We start from the raw sequence: 21328 nt of genomic DNA on the forward strand, positions 1-21328 counted from the left end.
TGAATGGCTTAATGGCACATATATTGGTTGTGCTGGCAAACTGCCGGACTAAGTGAGAGGTTCCGGGAGCTATTAAATGTCTTTTTCCAGGTCTTACATTCTTACAAATTGTATATTATCATTTAAGTTTGCTTTTATAATATATGTAATAAATCCTGATGACCGTCATCCACGCCGTCAATTGTTTAAGTGACGGAAAAGGTATCAATCCCAGTTACTAGAAAATATGTAAGTGTTTTTTTTTTGCCTTAATACTGAAAATGTTGGTACTTCTATATGAAAGAGTTTCGAGTTGGTTACACTTAGATTATAAAATAAAAAACTGGAGGTAGTTTCTTATTTAGTATTATTATTTTGATCGTTCATCGTTCTTAACGAAGATAATACTAAGCCTTCCTATTAATTGGTCAAACGGTCATGACACACCTTTCTGTCTCACTGCGATAAATTTGTAGTCATCACTCATATCATATCACATTTCAAATTATATAAATTCATTTTATATAAATATTAAATTAAAAATATAAACTCTCAACTAAAATAATTTTGAAACTTAACACCAGAGTTACATATAATCGGGCAATTTAATACTGCCCATTTTTTTTATATCTTTAGCTTTAAAGTTCCCTCCAAACATCCTCTACAAGGATCCTGGGCATCAGTCGGTAATGCGTTTTAATTTACACAACGCCATTTAAACTTCAGAATGGCATCTTAGAGTAATTTTCACAGTCATTACACCATACAAATGCAAAGCAATAAGTAACATACAGTAGAGTAGATCCGGTAATGGGTGTGTTTTGTGCAAATCGCCATCTTTTCTTTCCCACGCTTTCGGCCATGTTGCTAGACGACCGGACGGCGTCATGGCGGCGCCTCGTTCGGAAACGCGGGTCGGGTGCGTTCACCAACTCTCACTTGAGACTCAATGGACCGTGAACGCGTGCGAGGACTTTATTTAACTTCGAACGATGGAGTTATACTGTAAAAAAATATTATTTTCTGTTTTTTGTGTTCGGACTGATATTACCATGGTAATGGAAAAATTGAATTAATGTAAGAAATAATGTTTACTTTATTATCGAGCACATTGAATTCAAATTATCAAAGAAAAATGTAGATGATGTTCATACGGCATTCCAGTCGCGTTCATGTAGATATACTACTATGTTTTTAAACCATGCCATTCCGAAGGATGGAGCATCATGCTGCGTGTTATGTAATTTCACTCATCTACCACCAGCCAAAACGAAACAGCTTACAAAGCAAACTGCTTGGCAACTGAGATACCCACGCAGATAACTTCGTACAAAGTCTACGTCAGCAACTAGAAAGTAGACAATAAAATGAAGTCTGACTCAAACGTTTGCATGTGCCAACTTTTGATAGGCGGGAAAAACACTTATTACAGAAATATATGGATCGGTAATGGGTGCTCTAATATGTTTGTTTACTGCATACATAAGTGAGTAGGCGGAAGGCATTGAAACGATGTGCATTTATCGTTTTTTTGTCACTCGTTCATATTCATGACCTCATTAGTTACAATCATTTTCGCTTCTTTTTCAAAATGATTTCTTGTTGTCTTAAGAATGTTATACCCTAGTGATTTAGTGTCGCAACGTTGATTGAAAGGTCCTAGGTTCAAATCTGTACGAAAGTAAAGAAATCGTTACGTGTCAACTCATATTTCTCACTGAAACTCTGGTAATATAATACATTACCACGAGAGGACAATGGCATGCCTTACCCTCCTGAAATGTCACAGCCATATGGTATATGACAGGGTTGATATCACCCCCATAAAACCAAAATACAATGCTTATATAACTAATCGAATTAGATGTTATTTTGCGTTTTTAGAGCTAAGTATATTAAGTTAGATTTTTTCATTAAAAACATAATTATTATTTATATATTTATTTTATAATAAGCTTTTTGTAAAGAAAGTGTTTTATATTAAAATCTTACACACATCCCATAAAACGAATTACTTTCTTCTTACGGCATTTAATTAAAAGCAGTTTACCTTAACCACCTTATTGTAACTATGCATGTGTGCCCCCCACACATGCATAGTTACAATAAGTTGTTAGTATTGGGGTCTAGTATCCCCATTGCTAGCAATGTACCATGTAAGGTCCACCTATACGCGGTTCCCATTGGAAACTACCGTTGTTAATTCCTAGTTATTTAATCACGATGGGCAAACTTACCTGACCTCGTTTTCATTTTATCATCCTCCACTGGTGCCCCGCCAGCGTAAACCACTAGCGGAAACGGGTGGACCATTCCATTATCATCCAATAAAAAAACTATACATCTGTTCTTTATATTTTTTATATCTTTTCTTTACTGTATTTTAGAAATAAAGTATATTGTATCTATCCATAAGAGCTAAGCTTGGAGTTTCTCTAAGGGATCAAATCCGAAACGAAGTAATTCGACAGAGAACTAAGGTCACTGACTCTCTTCGTATTTGCAAGATAAAGTGGCAAAGGGCCGGTCATCTGTCGCAGAACCGATGCTCGCCGGAGTAGACGTGTTCTAGAGTGGAGACCGCGAATTGGCAAACGTAGTGTAGGACGCCCCGCAGCTAGGTGGAGTGACGATATACGTAGGGTTGCGGGTAGTAACTAGATGAGAAGAGCTGAAGATCGTGCCCATTGGCGTGCCTTGGGAGAGGCCTATGTCCAGCAGTGGACTGAACTGGGCTGATGATGATGTATCTATCCATTGTTAGCTTCAGTACATAAAGAACACTCAGTTGAGTAATTTGTTATTACATTTCAAATTTAGAACCATAGTCAGTCACATGATATTGACGACTCCGGTGGTCTAGCGGTCTAGCACACCGCTTTACGTCCGATGGTCGCCGGTTCGATTCCTCGCACGGCACAAGCATTTGTATTCATGAGTATGATTGTTTGTATCGGTCTGGCTATTTTCTATGTATAATATGTATGTATTTACGAAAAATATTATCTATGTGTTTGTATCAGTTGTCTAGTACCCATAACACAAGCTTTAGCTAGCTTAACTTGGGTCTAGATGGCGCTGTGTGAATTGTCCTGAGATTATTATATATTATTATATTATATATTATATTATTATATTGGTGACGTCACTATCATGCCGCCACCAATAGACGTAAAGAGGAAGGGAACAAGGAGGGGCGGCGTTCTTTCTGTTCGAGGCAACCGAGACGATCAGACGTGAAATACAGCAACGCAATTTATGTGGAGTGTAATTTGAAAAAGGAATAAAAATCAACTGCTGTAGTGACGTAACATTTCTGAAACTTCCCAATACTGGCTAAATACCGTTTGACGAAAATAATACGGCATATATGTATACCTAATAGATGTGCCCGCGACTTCGTCCGTGTGTTATAGTGACGTTGACCAAATAAAGAAATAATATTGTTAGGGTTCACATCGATATTGTCGAAAAATATGATATTTAATATTAAAAGAATTCTGAATGTCATATTCATTTATACTTAATCAACTGCCTAAAAAATTAGTTGCTTGAAACTTATTTTTCTAGCTTTAAATATGACAATGCTTCCATACATACTTTCATGTACCTTTTCAACCCCTTACAACCCTTTTTTGGCTTAAAAAAGTAGCCTATGACCTTTTTCAGTCTAGACTATGTGTACCAAATTTCATTTGAATCGGTTGAGTGTTTTTAGCATGAAAGCGAGACAGACAGACAGAGTTATTTTAGCATTTATAATATTAGTCAGGATTAGAAAAAAGAGATCTCTAGTACCATTACCGAGCAGTTAACCCATGGCATAGCGTCTAACGCCTGCGTACCTAAAGATACGTACTACTTTAATTAAAATCGCTCCCGTCCAATTAGTAGCCTATTTTATGTACACTAAATAAGGCACGTAACGGCTGGCAGGGTATATACACGGTGTAAACAATGGGATCTAATATTCGCCTCTTGGGTCCGGAACACCGGAATTTAAGGTTATATTTCTTAAGCGAGTTTTTTTAATAGTGCGTTTTAGGTAAATGCGTAGACTATTTGATTTCAAATCTTCAGAAATGAGGTAGGTATTATTATATTTATCTTATACCTATATAAAATCATTGTGTCACAATATTAGTTACCATACTCCTCCGAAACGTCTTGACCGATTTTTTTGAAATTTTATATGCATATTCAGTAGGTCTGAGAATCGGCTACTCTTTATTTTTCATACGCCTAAGTATTAAAGGTTGTCCAGCCCTAAATATTTACCATCAGAACATCGGAAGTAAAGCGGTCTGCTAAACAGGTCCTATAAAATCTAACTTGCTCCTCCGCTGGCTCAGAATCCTACGTACGTATACCTAAACGTCTATGATACCACAGATTAATACTTAAAAATGGCCAAGAAATAAAAATAGAAAGAATCTTTATCCAAATAAATTTAATATATAAGCATGTTTGTTATGTAATAGTCATATTTTATGATTCTATCACACATTCAGAACGTAAAGTCATCACAAGAAGAATGAGCAAGTAACTTCCGTGTTGCTATTTTTAATAAATCTTATTAAGAATTACTCTGTCTCTCTCTCTCTCTGCCTAGCCACTTCCCATTTCATTTGGGGTCAGGTTTCCTAGTTCTTCTTCGCCAGGCACATCTCTCCTGGGTCATCGAGTCGAGAATAATTACATTTTTAAAAATTTGTGTGAAAACATACTACTAAGTAGCAAAGTTGATATAAAAAAATAGTCATTTGAGTAGCAAAGTAAAGGAGTTTCTTCTCGCGTCCCCTTAGATGATGCAATGCCTGCCTACCTGCCGAGGTTTTCTCGAGAGACTACAGCATGCAGGCAAGGATTTATATTAAGGTTTCTTAATATTCGGTAACGCGTACTTGACACCCTTGGTGTTTCTAGCGTCCATAGTCTACGGTGACCGTTTACCTTCAGATGAGCCGTACATATTTGGCATCTACGTAGAATAAAAAGAAAAAACTAAATAAATCAATCAATCGTTGTTGCCGATGGCAACCTTTTTGATAGTTTTTATGTTTTTTATATATATTTGAATTTTATATTTTGACGTTCTGTTTTTATATACCGTTTGTTTTCTTATGCCATATTGTCTTTATATCTTTGCTAGCGAGCTGATTACACTTATTTTACCTCACCTAGGAACGTGTCTCATTTTAAACCAGCCTTAATACAGTAGTCATCAGAGCAGGCTTGTCTCTGGAAGTATTAAAAGCACCTTTTAATTATTTAATGGTGGTACATTTAGAGCGCGCGAGTTTATGAACTCAGAAGGAACGTTTATACAAACAATCGCTTAGAATTCTGAACAATAACGCCTGCAACTATTGTGGCCGCAACGGTTTGTGTGCGCGGCCGCGATTCCACCTCGATTTCAATGGCGAGCTCCGTTTCATTTGATGAAGTGATATTATTGCAATGTTTGTCTGTATATAGAGTCATGTGGGGCAAGTGTGCGCACTTAAGGTTTGAAGTATCATATAATAAAATATTTGAAGTTAACTGGAACAAAACAAGGTTTATTATATAAAATATTTAATAATCAACAACTTAAACGCAAAATAAATAATTATCATTTACACAAATTCTTTGGAAATCAACAAAATCAAAACTGTTTAAATGCGCACACTTACCCAAGTATAGGGGTAAGTGTGCGCAGTAGGGTAAGTGTACGCAACATGTAACATACAGTAAATAGAGTCAGACTCATATGATAAACCAGAAAATAGACATCCTCAACCTAATAATACATCAGTTCAAATAATTCCTTTTCAAAGTTATTGCATTGTTCATGCCATCCAGTCTTCATTCGGTGGAAATATGTATTTTTCTCCACACAGTGGGCAAAATAATTCCTGCTCATCATTTTATTTATTTTCAGATCAAGTCGTATCTTCTTTTTTGGCAATTTATTCTTCCTCTTGTTTTTTGTTTTTCCAATTCTACTTTATAAGGACTTACAGTATCAATGATTGACTTTTTGCCTTTCTTTCGCCGATTTTGAATCACAGTCATCCATCCAAGAAATACCGAAGTTGGCCTTAGGAATGAATATGACAATCGTACATATTCATTCCTAGACGAAGGTACACTCATTATTGCGGGTGCCACACTGTCGTTTGCTACCAACCTCCGAAATTAATCTTTTAACAGCTTCTAGCTGTTCCTCTGTGACAACACTTCTATCCGGCATTTCTTTTATAATCGAGGCATTTTTTATGTATAATTAAACTCTGAAATAACAAATTGCATCATAAATATTCGCATGCGCATATTTACCCGACATTCGTATGCGCACACTTGCCCCAATACATCAAAATAAAATTAACCAGAACTGAGCAATATTACGTAATCGTCATCACCAAAAGATTAAACACGGCTTATATTACATAAAATGTACTGTTCGATGGTATAAAGCATGATTTCAAAATATAAATATATTACAAAGGAAGGAGTCTCTCATTTAAGACAAAAATCGCAATATTTCAAGCAAAAAACAATACTCACTTACGGAAACAAAATGGTTCACCGGCGGACAGTGAAAAAGTTGCACTAAGTATAGCCTTTTGTGCGCTAATGAGGAGGGGTGTTATCAGTTCGTACCTATAAACCGTTTTTGAAATACTTCGAGTGCGTACACTTACCCGCTGCGCACACTTGCCCCACGTGACTCTACACATAAACATAGCATAGCAATATACTCTGTGTTCTCTATGAGTGCATTAAATTACGGTAAAAGATTTTTGTAATTACTCAGTATAGCACTGAGTAATTACAAAAATCTGTGAGCGAGTCACGTTTTCTAATAACGCGTTTACAATATAACAATTATAGTAATTTTACAACTTTTGTAATTACTCACTAGTTGGTCTCGAGAGTGATGTTTTTTAGTAATATACTAACAATTTAACATCAATAATAATATTACAAATATACAAAAGTAAATATCTTTATTCATGTAGGTCTATTACAGACTTATATTATTATGTCGAATCTACAGTCAGTTCGGAGTGTTTTCGAGCTAACAACTGACATGAAACTCGGCTCGTATTCCTTTAAAATAAGCTTTTACATGATTACAAACAATAATAATAATATACGGTAACAACTGGGATCCTAAACGGGTTAGTCAGAGGTATTGACAATTGTCCATGTCAATGTTTTTAATAGATACCCCTGGATAATTCGTTACCTAGTTCCAAACTAAGCAGAGCTTATGTTATCGGTACTAGATAACTAATATAAATACTTTTTCATAAATATGTATCTACACGATATACATAAAAAAATACCAGACCGACACACTCTATCTTTTCTATTTGAGTATATAATTGAATTAGTGCTAATTGGTAGTTTGTATTCACACACTTAAACTTAAAAATGTAAAGTAATATTAAAATTATTTAAAAAAGCAACACGCAAGTTTCTTGCTCGTTCTTCTTGTGATGATACAGCTTTCCGAACGAGCGGTAGATTAAAAAAATGTAATGACTATTCAAAAGTGCTTCAATGTAATTATTTGAATAAATGATTTTCTACTCTACTCTCTCTACTTGAATACAAATGTTTGTACCGTGCGAGGAATCGAACCCTCGACCATCGGTAGTCAAGCTGTTTACTACACCGCTGCCCACCGAGGCTGACTAAGTAAAGTGCTAACTCAAACATTGCTCGAATACTATTTGTTTCATCAGCTGTAAGATTACATGCAATTTTAGTAGAATTATAAATGCGAAAGTTGTGTGTTGTTGTGTTGTGTGAATATGGATGGATAGATGAATGGATGTTTGTTACTCTTTCACGGAAAAACTACTGAACGGATTTTGATGAAAGAATATTATATTATCTGTGATGAAACTTAATATACCATAATCATCAGAATAACACATACTTGAGCTATAAATTTCATGGGTGAAACCGCGGCACAGTTACTAAATAAATATTTGACATTCCCATATTTCAACATTTATACAATATGACAAAGCTATCAAAAAAATAAAGGAGAAATAATATAGAATTTAATAAAAGAGTTCATGACTGTAAAAATGCTGACACGTGCTCGAATCACCCGAGTTCCGTGATTTGATGTATCGCAGTTGCACCACAGCATGATATACTGCTGTGGAGTTCCTGTAAATAACGATCGATTGTCACGTCTGAAGGCCTTTGTGTTTCAGTTTATTTTATTCAACTCCTACATTCAAATAAACAGGATGGAGGAGATAGGATTTCGTGGCAATAAATCGTGGTCAGACGGGTAAAGCCGCAGGCAAAAGCCATACTGGTAAAAATGTATGAAAATAAAACTACAGAGACAGATCAACTTCACTATAATAACAATATTAAAAAAATATAGCCCTGTTTACAGCTTATATAATTTCCAATAATACGCTTACTATCATTGAAATATAATAAATATATATATGTATATCAATTTATACTTTGTTTGTTTCACAATAGAGATATGAACATAATTACAATATATATATCAAACTTTTGAGGAACTAATTCAACATTTGAGGCCTACAAAATGTACATTAAAAGCACGATGACTTGTAGACTGTAGACTTTTTTAAATATCCATTTCTTTTTTCTTTTTATATAAAAAATTGACAACGAGTGTGCACTTTTTTCGTAATCCTTCTACAATCACAGTACCATACATTTGTGATCCTTCGAGCCGGATTAAACATGGATAAAAAGAAAAATATATACATAAAATAGTTCGCAATAACATCAAATAACATATACTTTCATTAATTTGACCCAGTCATAATATATTCGTAAAATTAAGCAAAATCACGGTATCTTAGCACGCTTATCAAATATCGGGAACTCAATAAAAATAAATAAAACCTAGTAAGATTCCGTCATTTTTCTTTAAATGTATGTATAAAATAACATTTTTGTATTCATTGGTAACTACTTAAATACATCAGTAAAATATGACAAAAAATAAAACTCTAAAGTAAAAATATTCTCAACATAGAAAGTTATATCTGTATCAAAATTAAGTAAAAATAATAATATACCGCGACTCCATCTCAGACAGAGTGGTCAAAGACGATATCAACAGTCAAAGTCATAGTGAACTTAATTTTCAAAATTCCGACCATTATGGTCTCACATATACTAATGGTAGCTACATTAAACAAAATAATATAAATCTATTAAGTCATGTAATCGACTTCCACAAAATAACACCTAATTCAATAATATACATAATTGATGCACAATGTATAGGTCATGTAGTGTAGATCAGTTTTGATCATGATCTTAAGGTTTAATAGACAGAGTATGGAAGCACTAAGACTAACAATAAAATTGACACCTTCTATATTATAAAGAAAAAATATCGCGCAATACAATCACAGTTAATATGGTATTTGTGCTATATAGCTCTATATAATTTTAAAGAAATATATATTGTAATAAGTGCTTAATATAATGAAGTCCATAATATACAAATTAATTTGACACCATTACGATTATGTAACAGGTATATAAATACCTTATTCGATATATATCACTTCACATAGTCCACTATAGAGTACATTAAAACATCTAAAACCATTTATTATAAAATTTAAAAGAAAATATATCCTAACAAAATCAAGTAATAAAGATATACTATGGGAACAACTATAGTTGATACTTTTTAAGATGGAAATATAAAATCGCCACAAACAAATTATAGTAGAATTTGTTTTGAATAATTCGCCAATATAAAATGTACTAGTCTATTAATATTACGCCATCAGAACGAGTAGCCTATTTAAATCGGCGGGTTATACAAAGCAAATACTATTACATAAAAAGATTACATTACAGTCAATTGACATTTGTAATCTTCCTGATTAGACTTTTATAAATATTTATATTTTCTACATATTGTTACACAATTTTAACAAATTTTCTATTTTTGTCAAGTCTTTTTTTTTGTTCGGATTTTTTCCTTTTCAGGGAAAGGCAAAGGTACTCAGCCTATACGGGCATTGTACAATGTCTTTTAACAATCAAATTGAAAATTATTGGAATATTTTGAAATTGGAATCAATTGATTTGAAAACCACATTAGTTTTTGTTTTTACTTTTTAAAGCTACTATATGTTGCTAATAAATTTGGAATGTCTATAATTTGGAATTTTAAAATTGTTCATATTTTTAAACCTAATATACCTAATATTTTCATACCTATATATAGTACAATATTCTCGAATGTGTAATTAAAGATAATGTATCTTAATTTAGTTACCCTTTATTGAAAATTATTAACCCAAATATGTGTATATAACTCTATGCATCTTGGCATTGTTACAAATTACCGACTGCTGGGTTATTTTGGGAATTTATTAGTTTACCTAATATCACTGATGAAATAACTGAAAATATAAACATTTGTGCAGACAATGGTACAAACAATAACAATTTATAAAACAATATAAACAACAATAACAATGATATTCAATCAACAATACTTGGAATGATATTTGAATTTTCAAATCATAACAATAATGAAATAGCTCTGACTCATTATATATTTTTATATAAACTTGGTGTTAGTACAAAGATTTTCTCTGCATAAAACAAAAAGTATATTGTAAAGAAAGATTTAAATTTTTGTATTTCAAAAAGTTCTTGATTGATTTTTAAATATATTTGAAGTATAGAAATAAATATTATAAACGTGTAACATTAGACTATTATATGATTTTCTTTGCACAGTATGCCTAGAAGAATATAAGAGCAGATAAATTACTTTTGCCAGTCATTAAAAAAAGACGACAAATGCAGAGGTATATTGAACTTAACAAGTCAGAGACAATACTAACAGCAATGTTTTTTTATTCAATATTTTAATTATGAAATTTTCAAATAAAAAAATTCATCTGGACAAATATTGGTCTCGAAAGACTCGTATACGAATACTACATACACACACATATCCAAAATACCATTATATTTAAATTTATATCAATGCCACTGGCAGCTAAAGGTCAATATTCACTGCGTCATACAAATACAATTTGTTCCTAATATATATTGTTTGACCATAGTGCTGTAGTTACACTCACATGCCGATCCTAAATATAGGTCCTTGTGATAAAGTAATTGTCTATATTCTAACAGGAAAACTATAATAATAATAACCCTGGACAATGCACATAGCTAGTCCCAAGATAAGCAGAGCTTGTGTTATAGGTACTAGACTGATATAAATAGTTAAATACATTGTTTTGTAAATACATACATTATATTTATAGAAAACACCCAGACCGATACAATCATACTCGTGAATACAAATGTTTGTACCGTGCGAGGAATTGAACCCTCGACCGTCGGAAGTAAAGCGGAATGCTAGCTGAGTAATATCTTGCATCTATACATAATTATGTATGCATATATTTGTCACACAGAATGGCAATATTTATTTCTTCTCTTATTACAGCCCTTAATCATAGATTATGGACTGTAATACTTAAACAAATAAGAATTTTGTCTGTATTGCCCTGAATTTGTTACCGGTTTGCAGCTCTAATGTAAATAATTGTTCACTTTGATTTGTTAGCACTATTAATTGACTAGCCATTTAGTACAACCATATGTTGAAAGAGTTAATTGTTTTAGGATCATTATGTATAGCAAGGATGAGCAACCCACGGCTCGCGGCCGGCTGCGGCCCGTTAAACAAGTTTATGCGGCCCGCCAATTTCTGTAATTGTATTTTTTTTTCTACTTTCTCTATCAAATATAAAAAAAAATTATATTTCATTATTACAAATAAAGTTTTGAACATTATTAATAAGTACCATTAAATGTGCGGTCCGCCTAAAACTTTTACAAATATAATGTGACCCATTGATTAAAAGGTTTGCTCACCAGTTGTCTATGGTATATGAGTGTCTAACCTCGCTGAGTGTAGGTCCAACCATACCGTTATTTTTCAAGTTTAGTTGTCTCTGGCTTCCCACCCTGTACGTAGTGATAATTGACGAACCTCCCACCCTGGGTGAGCTGGGCGCACGTGTTGGTGAAGTGGCAAGCGAAGAGTAGAAGATTCCGCGGTTGTACCTTCCACGCGAATCTCATGAACATCATCGAATACAGCGTGAGAGCTGAAATTTATATAAAAAAAATAAACAGAAATATCTTGGTAATATTGTTACGAGTATATACGAGCTACTTATTAATTTGTGATTTTTTTATTTACTTATTACTTTGATGAATATATATAGTTGTAATAGGTTAGTTGTCAAATACTGATTGATATTATTGTAAAAGAAAATTATAAAAAGACAATACAATTCTTCTGCTGCAAACATACATATTATTTATTAGTAAACATATCATCTCGCATCTCAACAGAACAGAACCCCACCACAACAAATATTATAAACTCTTTCACACAAAAGCTATTGAACGGAGCTTGATGAAGCTCTACAGTGATATAGCTTATACATCTGAATAACACAGACAATCAATTTCATGGGTATGAAACCGCGGGCACAGCTAGTATGTGTATATATTTACTAAAAGAAACAAAGCAATATCGCAGTCCATTGTTTCACGTTCCATCTTCAAAAAGATTGTTTGTATATGTTATACATAAGGGTTAAAATAATATGTTATACATATATGGGTAAGTGTGATGTAGACAAAGTTGCGAGGTGCAGCTAGTCTTATATAAAAATTCTCGCATCACAATCTTAGTTGCCATACGTATCTTATACGATTTTGATGAAATCTAAGGTTTGAGAATTGGTTTCTATTTTTCATAAATACCTAAGTAATAACTGTAGCCTACCTATTTTTTTTTAACAATTTTTATTTTATGATGTGCCATTAAACATACATGTACTCCTAATTTTTCGGCCTTCTACTACCAACCCTATTTTTTATACTGATTTTAATTCCTATATGGCAAAACGTTTGCCTGATTTTTTTATAAATCGCCAAGATCATTGAGCAACAGTTACTCACGCGCATTGTTTGCGTATATTTAACTAAATAAATATTAGACAATATAATCTATTTAATGGGCAATAATTTTATTATCATTTAATACGTTTTACGAATTGTTTGATATCTACAAACAAACAGATACTATTTGTCTGCCTGGGGGCGTATTATGAACTCTTTGAAATCCAGTCAGTTTCCAGGCAGTTCAGTTTACGGCCTTAAACTGAATTGTTCTTTTTCGTATTATGAGGGTCCAAATTCAAACCGTATTCTGCCTGGATAAATTTTCTCGCGCTGCGTTCGGATACGCATACATTCGTTGCAACGTTAAGTCGAGTTTTTGTATGTCACTTTTTGGACAAAATATTAATTAAATAAATGTAAATTAAATATAGAAAACAGTAATTAAGATACAACGGTAGAATTTGTGTAATATACAAAAATATTCCAGACAGTTTAATGGTCTTTTTTAATAATTCGGATTTATTTGTAAAAAATATTTTCATTGTAATATCCAAACGAACTTTGTGCATCTACTTAAAATTCCGCGCAAAGTACTTAATTCCGATTTTAATGTACAACTTGAAACTTAGCCTTTCCATAACTTTATACGCAAGTTAAATTTAATAATTCAATTATTGTGAAAAATATACCAAATGTAACGTAAGTATTCCTAACATTTTCTTAGTAATGTTTTTTTAAAATGATGCAAATATTTAAATGTTTATATTTGTATATTTATCTACCTAATTGTAGATCACGGACTGAAACCTCTCGCCAACGTCGTGTATCGTACCGGTAATTTGAAATTATATGGGATTTTTAAAATCCCATAGGGAAATGGCAAGTGGCTTTAATAAGTACCATACCAATCGCTTGTGTGAGGACGTCGCTCAACAATTAAACTCCTTAGGAAAAGGGGGTTTTAAAGACTGGAAAGGATTGTCAAGTTTAAGTGTTATAAGGTAACCATCTGAATTTTAATTTATTTCATTTAATAGGAATCTCAGTAAAATCTGAAATACATGTATCTATGCAAATATATTGAAGTATCTGTTTGTAATTTTGAAGTTCACCATACAACAGCTTTTCAGTAAATGCATTCATATAGAAGGTAAGATAAATGACATTAAACAAAATATATTTGTCTGTCCGTTTGTTTGTTCTTGCTAATTTTAAACTTAGAAACAGCTGGACCAAATTTGAGGGATACTTTCACTGTCATATGTAATAAGTTGTGTAAAGGAGTAACTTAAGTTGCTTTTATTTGAGATATTTTATTTATTTTAACAAAAATTAGGTATGCCATATTGACAAAGTCATAGGTAATAACTAGTATATAATACAATTATCATATCCCTTTAATTATAACTACCAATAAAAGACATAAATAATGTACCTATATCATTTATTATAAAAACAAATAATTAAAACATTAACCTATTAACAATATTATTATTTATAAATGTTTCAATTTCTTAGTTCCACAACTAAACAACATGGGTTTGTCTAGCAGCTAGACCTTCATTTAGTTCTCTATAAGAACTCAAAGTACATGTAGGCATCTAAATCTAGAAGCCCAATTGTGCTCTCAATGATATTCCATGTTCTTACAGTGTAATATGCTTCTTGTGGTCCTGGTATGGGAGTATACTTCTCTAAAGTATATCCTGGATCTCCTAAAAAAAAAACAACATATTATATACTATAATATTAATATTTATTTACAAAAAGTATTATTTCATTAGAAACACAGCACAATAACTGTTGGTGCTGATACATAACTATGTTTCTAAATTACTGAAGTTTAGAGCTTAGATGTAATGATGTTTGTAGTTTCTTATTAAATTTTGTGCTTACCAAGTAATCATAAGGATTTATTCCAGCTTAAGTCCTCTAGATGTTGCTTAATGCCTCTGGTTTGCCCAAATGTCATGAGTAGCTCCAGTTCCAGTTGGCATCCATACTTATAATCTCCATGTCAGCATTACTAACCTAAAATTTTTTTCCAGATTAATTACATAGATGAAGATTATTTGAAACATAAGAGAATAATTAATAGATAAATATTATTTGAAACATATGAGATTAATTACATGGATACAGATTATTTGAAACATATGTCTAAGTGTTATGGTCATTTAATATTTAAGTAAACAATTTATTGTTAGTATATAAGTAGCTTTAGAGATGTATAATCATTAACATATTTTGCATGTCTAAAATCTTGTTTATTGTTAATTTATACAATTATATTAAAAAAAGATATTAAAAGTGCTTATATTATTAAACATGTTTTTTCATTTATATTTCACTTACCAATTATATATTTAATGAATGGTATTGTTTTCTACAGTAATATCTCTTCTTAGTTTACAATGGGGTGGCATGTGTACAGTCAAATACAGCCCAATAACCTAGCATTCCAAATTCCAATTATTGCCGATGAGACTGCACATTGTTTACTTGTATACTTGCTTTCTAGGCTTTACTTGTATGCATACATTTTACCATATATATTATCACTATATCATATGGTATGGTACATGGTACTCATAGATGTATTTGCAACAATAACAGTTGCTAATTGTATAGAAATAGATACCTTTGAATATTTATTATCTATCCTTTACTCAGATGTCCTTGGAATTTTATATATGTATTTACTTTTGGATGTTGGGTAAATGCAATAAATCGGTTATTTGCCATTGGCTGTGCTAAAGAATGAACAGCAATATCACTAATAGGCCGTTGATAAATATGCCTGTAGCATAAATAATAATCCTATTAAAACCTGACATAGTCAGCTAGTGATTTAGTGAAATAATTACAGTACATTATACCTTAGTTTCCACTGGTAGGTCTGTAAATTTCGATGATACCGGCATATGAGTTCGCACGCATATTACGCACCAAATCTTTATTTAGATTATAACGTTTTCTAAATTGTTCATTTTTATTGGATTGGTCGCGTAATCGCCGTCTTTACACTTTCCTTACTTTTTTTTCGTAGGGTGCACACATTTCCAAAAACTCCAATACATCGAGTTCATCACACATAATTAAAATTAAAACGAAACAAAAACAATCGAAATAACTGCACAAACATGTTATAAACATAATAAAAACTGACATAGAAATAGAAATAATAACCAAATTACAATAATGAAGCTATAAATTAGAAAACAATTCTATAAAAGCTAATATGAAGCCACCGTAAACTGAATTGTTTTTAAACGGTCTTTTTGACAGTTGTGTCCGCTTAGATCTGTCAAATGAAACGCTCATAATACGAAATAGCCGGTCAGTTTTCGGGCAGAAGACGTTCAACTGTCACGTGACCGCTGACTGGCTGGCTAATAGCGTTCGTAATACGAAATCGCCAAGCAGTTCAGTTTAAGCCGTAAACTGAATGGGAATAAGAGTTCATAATACGGCCCCTGAACTCTCACTAACCTATGTAACTATAACAATTTTATATAATTTTTTCTTCGGACTACTCTACTGCTGTTGGCCGCAGCTGGCCTTTACAGCTTCATCGGGCGCCTATCGCGAGTCCAGATGGCACTCCAATTTTATGGAGCGGCTGAAGGCAACTCCCGTCTGATGGATACGACTTTAGTCTTAGGGCACCGCTAGGAGTTCGAACCTCTGCTCAGACCGCCGTAATTTCGATCCCCGTTTGAATTGGACGGGGGATCGATCGGAGGGGATTATGTAGTGTTGAAAATACGTTTGTGAGACGACCTCGGTTGTCTAGCTATTTAGCACACCGCCTTACTTCCGTTGGTCACGGGTTCGAATCTCCGGCGGCATAAACATTTGTGTTCATGAGTATGATTGTTTGTACCAGTCTATGCATATTATGTACGTATTTACAAAAAACTCTATGTATTTATATCAGTTGTCTAGTACCTCTAACTAGAGGTAGGTACTAGATGGCGCTGTGTGAAATATTTTTTTGTTCTTCTACAATTAATTGTAGTACTTTATTACTATGTATCATCCAATTTTAAAAACGTTTAATACTTTAATGACTGATATCATAAAGCATGCAATACATATTATAACCTAAATATCATTAGTCTAGCCGCAGACTGGACGATCGTTAATAACTCTAATAATAATAACCCTGAACGATTCACAGCGCCATCTAGTCCCGAGCTAAGCAGAACTTGTGTTATGGGTACTAGACAACAGATAGAAATACATAGGTGCATTGTTTTGTAAATACATACATATACACATAGGAAATACAAATATTATACTCATGAATACAAATCCTTGCACCGTATGAGGAATCGAACCCGCGACCATCGGAACTGAAGCAGTGTGTGCCTTTTTTAACGATAGGGTTAAATAGGTTCTTAAGGACTGTATAATAGTTTTATCTGAAGAAAAATGATAATCGCTGTTGATAAAAACCAAGGGAAAAAAGATTTTTAAAACATATACAAAAGACTAGCTGACCCAACAAACGTGGTTTTGCCATTAACATTGAAGAACTAATATCGCTATAAAAAAACAGGGGTTGATCGTAAATCGGATTAAACAAATAATTAAGAGTATCCCTTATTATTGAGGTGTATGAAAAATAGATGTTGGCCGATTCTCAGACTTACCCACTATGCACACAAAATTTCGGAGGAGTTCGGTAACAAACCAGCGACACGAGATTTTTATATAGATGTTCCCGGCAAACGTTGTTTTGATTCTCATTTAGGGGGATGAAAAACAGATGTCCGATTCTCAGACCTACTCAATACGCTCACAAATTTTCATGAGAATCGGTCAAGCCGTTTCGGAGGAGTATGGGAACGAAAACTGTGACGCGAGAATTTTATATATAAGATATATAATAACCTAGATAGACCTTAAAGAATTTTTATGTAAATTCATTTTAATAACTCATCATTATAATATTGTTAATAATGTCATCCACAAGTTGTCTCGTCTGATAGTTGCCACAAGTGGCGTAGTGTGCGGCCACACTTATATTACGGCATATCATAGAGTAATAATTTGTAACTCATGTATCACACTGGAGTACTGTTAAGTATTGATAAGAACTTGATAAGCGCTGTGACAACGTAAGATGGAACCGTGTCATAAACGTGATCAACACATAAAATGGATAATGGAGTGTTTATATAAAGAATATTCCTATTATTACTGGTACAGCTCACAACCTCCTTTGCATTTGTAATTTTAAAGTCGTATCCGTCAGGCGAGAGTTGGCCTTCAGCCGCTCCATAAGTCCTTCCGCGGGTTTGGAGTGCTATCTGCACTCGCCCCCTATCTGGTGAAGCTGCAAAGGCCAGCTGCGGTCAACAGCATTAGTGTAGTCGGAATAAAATGTAATTTAAACAAATGTTACTTTATTGTTTAGATAAAGATATTTGTATAATTAATTACAGTTTATAATCACAGGATCATTTGCTGTTGATTACAATCATGTAATATAATTGCCAATACATAGCTTTTAAAAATGTAATCCTTATCTAGACAAATAAATTAAAATTAAGTGTTGTTTGTAATTTTAAATTAACAGATCTTCAGTATATGCATATGAGTAATGATGAGTATATACTTACATAAAAAAAACCATTTAATAAATTTTTATCTGTCTGTCTGTTCTTGGTAATCTCTGAAACAGCTGGACTGATTTCCATGGGACTTTCAGAGCTAATGTTATAAGTATAAGCAATAACTTAAACAATTCATGGTAACTAGCACCAAGGTAGTAAGGTATAATAATGGTCGTCAGTATTCTTGTTTGTGGACTATTATTGTACTTATAACATAAAATAACACAAAAATATTTAAAAAATCATATATCATTGATTAAATAGATAATGTCTTTTTTCAAAATTAGAATTGCCTCTTTTTATATAAGTCAATTAAATTAACCACGCCGTCTTAATCATTATCTAAATACTTTTAAAATGATATATAATACTTCTGTGTAAATAAAAAAAAACTTTAAATGCTTGTCTTGTAAAAAAAATATGTACATTTTGAATGCAAAAACAATGATTTTTCTATTTAACTGATGATATGTTGTTATGTTCGGATAACAAATAACTACTAAATAGTTCTGATATAGAATGACCTTCTAACATTGTATTATAAATTATACATTACTATTTTTTTTTCTCTTGTGGTATGGTTCATTCACCCCGATTTACATTACTATTCTATATATTAAATTACCAGTATGTTTTAAAGTTAGGGATACAAAGGACAAATATATATACTGCTATATGTGCAATGGAAAGGGATGGAAAATCCAAAATAAAAACCTCTACTGTCCTCCCTGCAAGGCATGGTAGTAATAGACCTATGATCTTCTTACCACTGTGATATAAAGTATGATACCTCAAATATGAAATTTATAAATAATTTATACAAAAAAATATGCTCACCAAATGTCATTTTTCCACTAATGAAACTGGGATCCTTCCTAGTATCCGCTATTGCTGCTAATGGTATACCCCAATTAGCCACTGGACCCCAAAAGTGTGTGCTGAAAGGAAATTATTAATATTTTTATTAATTTATATTATATCACAATAAATATTTACATCAATAGAAATAGAGTTTTATAGATGATAATTGTTATGATAGACAAAATATTATAGATGTTAACTGTTGAGGAGAAATCAATTTTTAACTTTGTAACATACTCAAGTATAAATTGTACTTACATAGTAATCAGAAAAGAAAAATCATATAAACATTTATACATAGTAAAAATTTAGAATCACATGACATAATTTCTATTAATTTAGCACATGTAAAATTAACATTTTAATTCAATAATAAATAAAGTAATATATCAAACTTACCTCATTAAATAATCCCTAAATTCTTTACTTTTAAGCTGATTCAATGCACTCTTTACTAAGGAACCCATTTTGCTGAAAAGGATATAGTCTAGATAGAGAGGAGCTTCATTAACATGCTTTAAAATTCACAGCAAATATATTAATTTAATACCATAATCAAATACATGAATGCAAACAAATTTAAAAATTACGTGCGTTAGACCAAACCAAATTTGGATATTAATTAATTAATTAATTATTAAATAATAAATTGTTTAATCAACAATAAGCAGTAAAGATGTCAAGGTTATAATCACGTAATACAACACAAAGTAATTTTATGAATAAAAGCCACGGTTAACATGAAAGAAACACTCACTTATTAATTTCTTATACAATATTAAACTGTTCAGTTACGAATAAATTATAATATGTCGGGGGCGAAACTCCTTCGGTCAGAGTTTCGATGAGTTGGTTCAAATTTTAAGTTTTGACTTTTTTCAAGTTCATTCAAGTCATTTACTTCACTCAAATGTAATGGATTAACAGCTGTCATCCTTGACAGTCCGTCAGCTGGGATCTACTTAAATCCACACTTAACGTCAACGTCTGTGCAGCTAAAAGCGCCAAATTCAAATTTTTCAAAACTTTTCGATGTCTAGTGTGATAGATTTGTATTGGGCAGTTCAGCAAACCTGTAACATAAATATAATATGTATAATTATAATCAGAAACATATTTAATTATAATTCGTAGATAGGGCATCAATAAAAGAGGAAAGTAAAATATATATATAGTAAAATATATTCACAATGAAGTTAGACTTCATTTCCTATATTTACGGTCCTTTATTTCCTAATGTTTTAAAAATAACGAGGAACGTACAATTTTCAGTTACGATGTATGCCAAAAAATAATAGGTTTCGCATTCGGAACCGAACCGCTTGCTTTGTAGTACAAATATTGTAATTATCATGTACATTTCTACAATTAACATATGTAAATAGCTACAATTGGTTTTATTTTTCCTTTACCTGCCGCTGCGTGTGCCAGACGAACAAGTTCTGAAATATTTGTGGCACTATAATAGCCAGTAAAGCCTCTATGTTGAGGTATTGCTTACTGTTAAGAGTATTAAAACGTACTAACGTTATAATCAGAGTCATTTAAAAAACAATAACTTTACATTGGTACCAGTAAGAATCAAATTCGGAACTTATTTCAGACAGTAGCTGGTATGGCAGGTAAGTTGTAGATATACGACCTAATTGTCTGTGTATCGATGACGATGTCGTTGCTTAGCATCTTGTTGATTTAATCTTTTTATTCTGCTTATTATATTTATTTAATAATTAATATTGCTTTTTGTTCTCAACTTAAATACTTACCTATATATATATAAAAAACTTCATAGAATAAAAAAATATAATTGACCAATGACATTCGCTTCACAAAATTACTAGACAAAACAAAAAGTGACTCACAATCCCATTCACAAGTCCAGGCCATAAAATGTAACC

The 21328-nt window shown here is 32.3% G+C and overlaps 1 protein-coding gene across 2 annotated transcripts; it reads right to left on the minus strand.

The window, feature by feature from the left end:
* Positions 1-534: 534 nt before the first annotated feature.
* LOC131852062 (mitochondrial pyruvate carrier 1) lies at positions 535-20325 on the minus strand. Of its 2 annotated transcripts, XM_059202661.1 has the most exons (5): positions 20188-20325; positions 19830-19901; positions 19407-19507; positions 12020-12137; positions 535-982 (listed from the first exon to the last, which is right to left on the minus strand). In XM_059202661.1, the coding sequence occupies exons 2-5, from the start codon at positions 19895-19897 to the stop codon at positions 955-957; spliced, it is 315 nt and encodes a 104-aa protein (XP_059058644.1). In that variant the 5' UTR covers positions 19898-19901; positions 20188-20325; the 3' UTR covers positions 535-954. The 2 variants fall into 2 exon arrangements, with proteins under 2 accessions (XP_059058644.1, XP_059058643.1); XM_059202660.1 differs by lacking the exon at positions 535-982 and having other exon boundaries at positions 11913-12137; positions 20188-20319.
* Positions 20326-21328: the final 1003 nt, after the last annotated feature.

The sequence above is a fragment of the Achroia grisella genome, unplaced genomic scaffold (assembly GCF_030625045.1).
Source record: "Achroia grisella isolate CSIRO2021 unplaced genomic scaffold, CSIRO_AGI_Agris_v1 utg821, whole genome shotgun sequence".
Lineage (NCBI taxonomy): Eukaryota > Metazoa > Arthropoda > Insecta > Lepidoptera > Pyralidae > Achroia > Achroia grisella.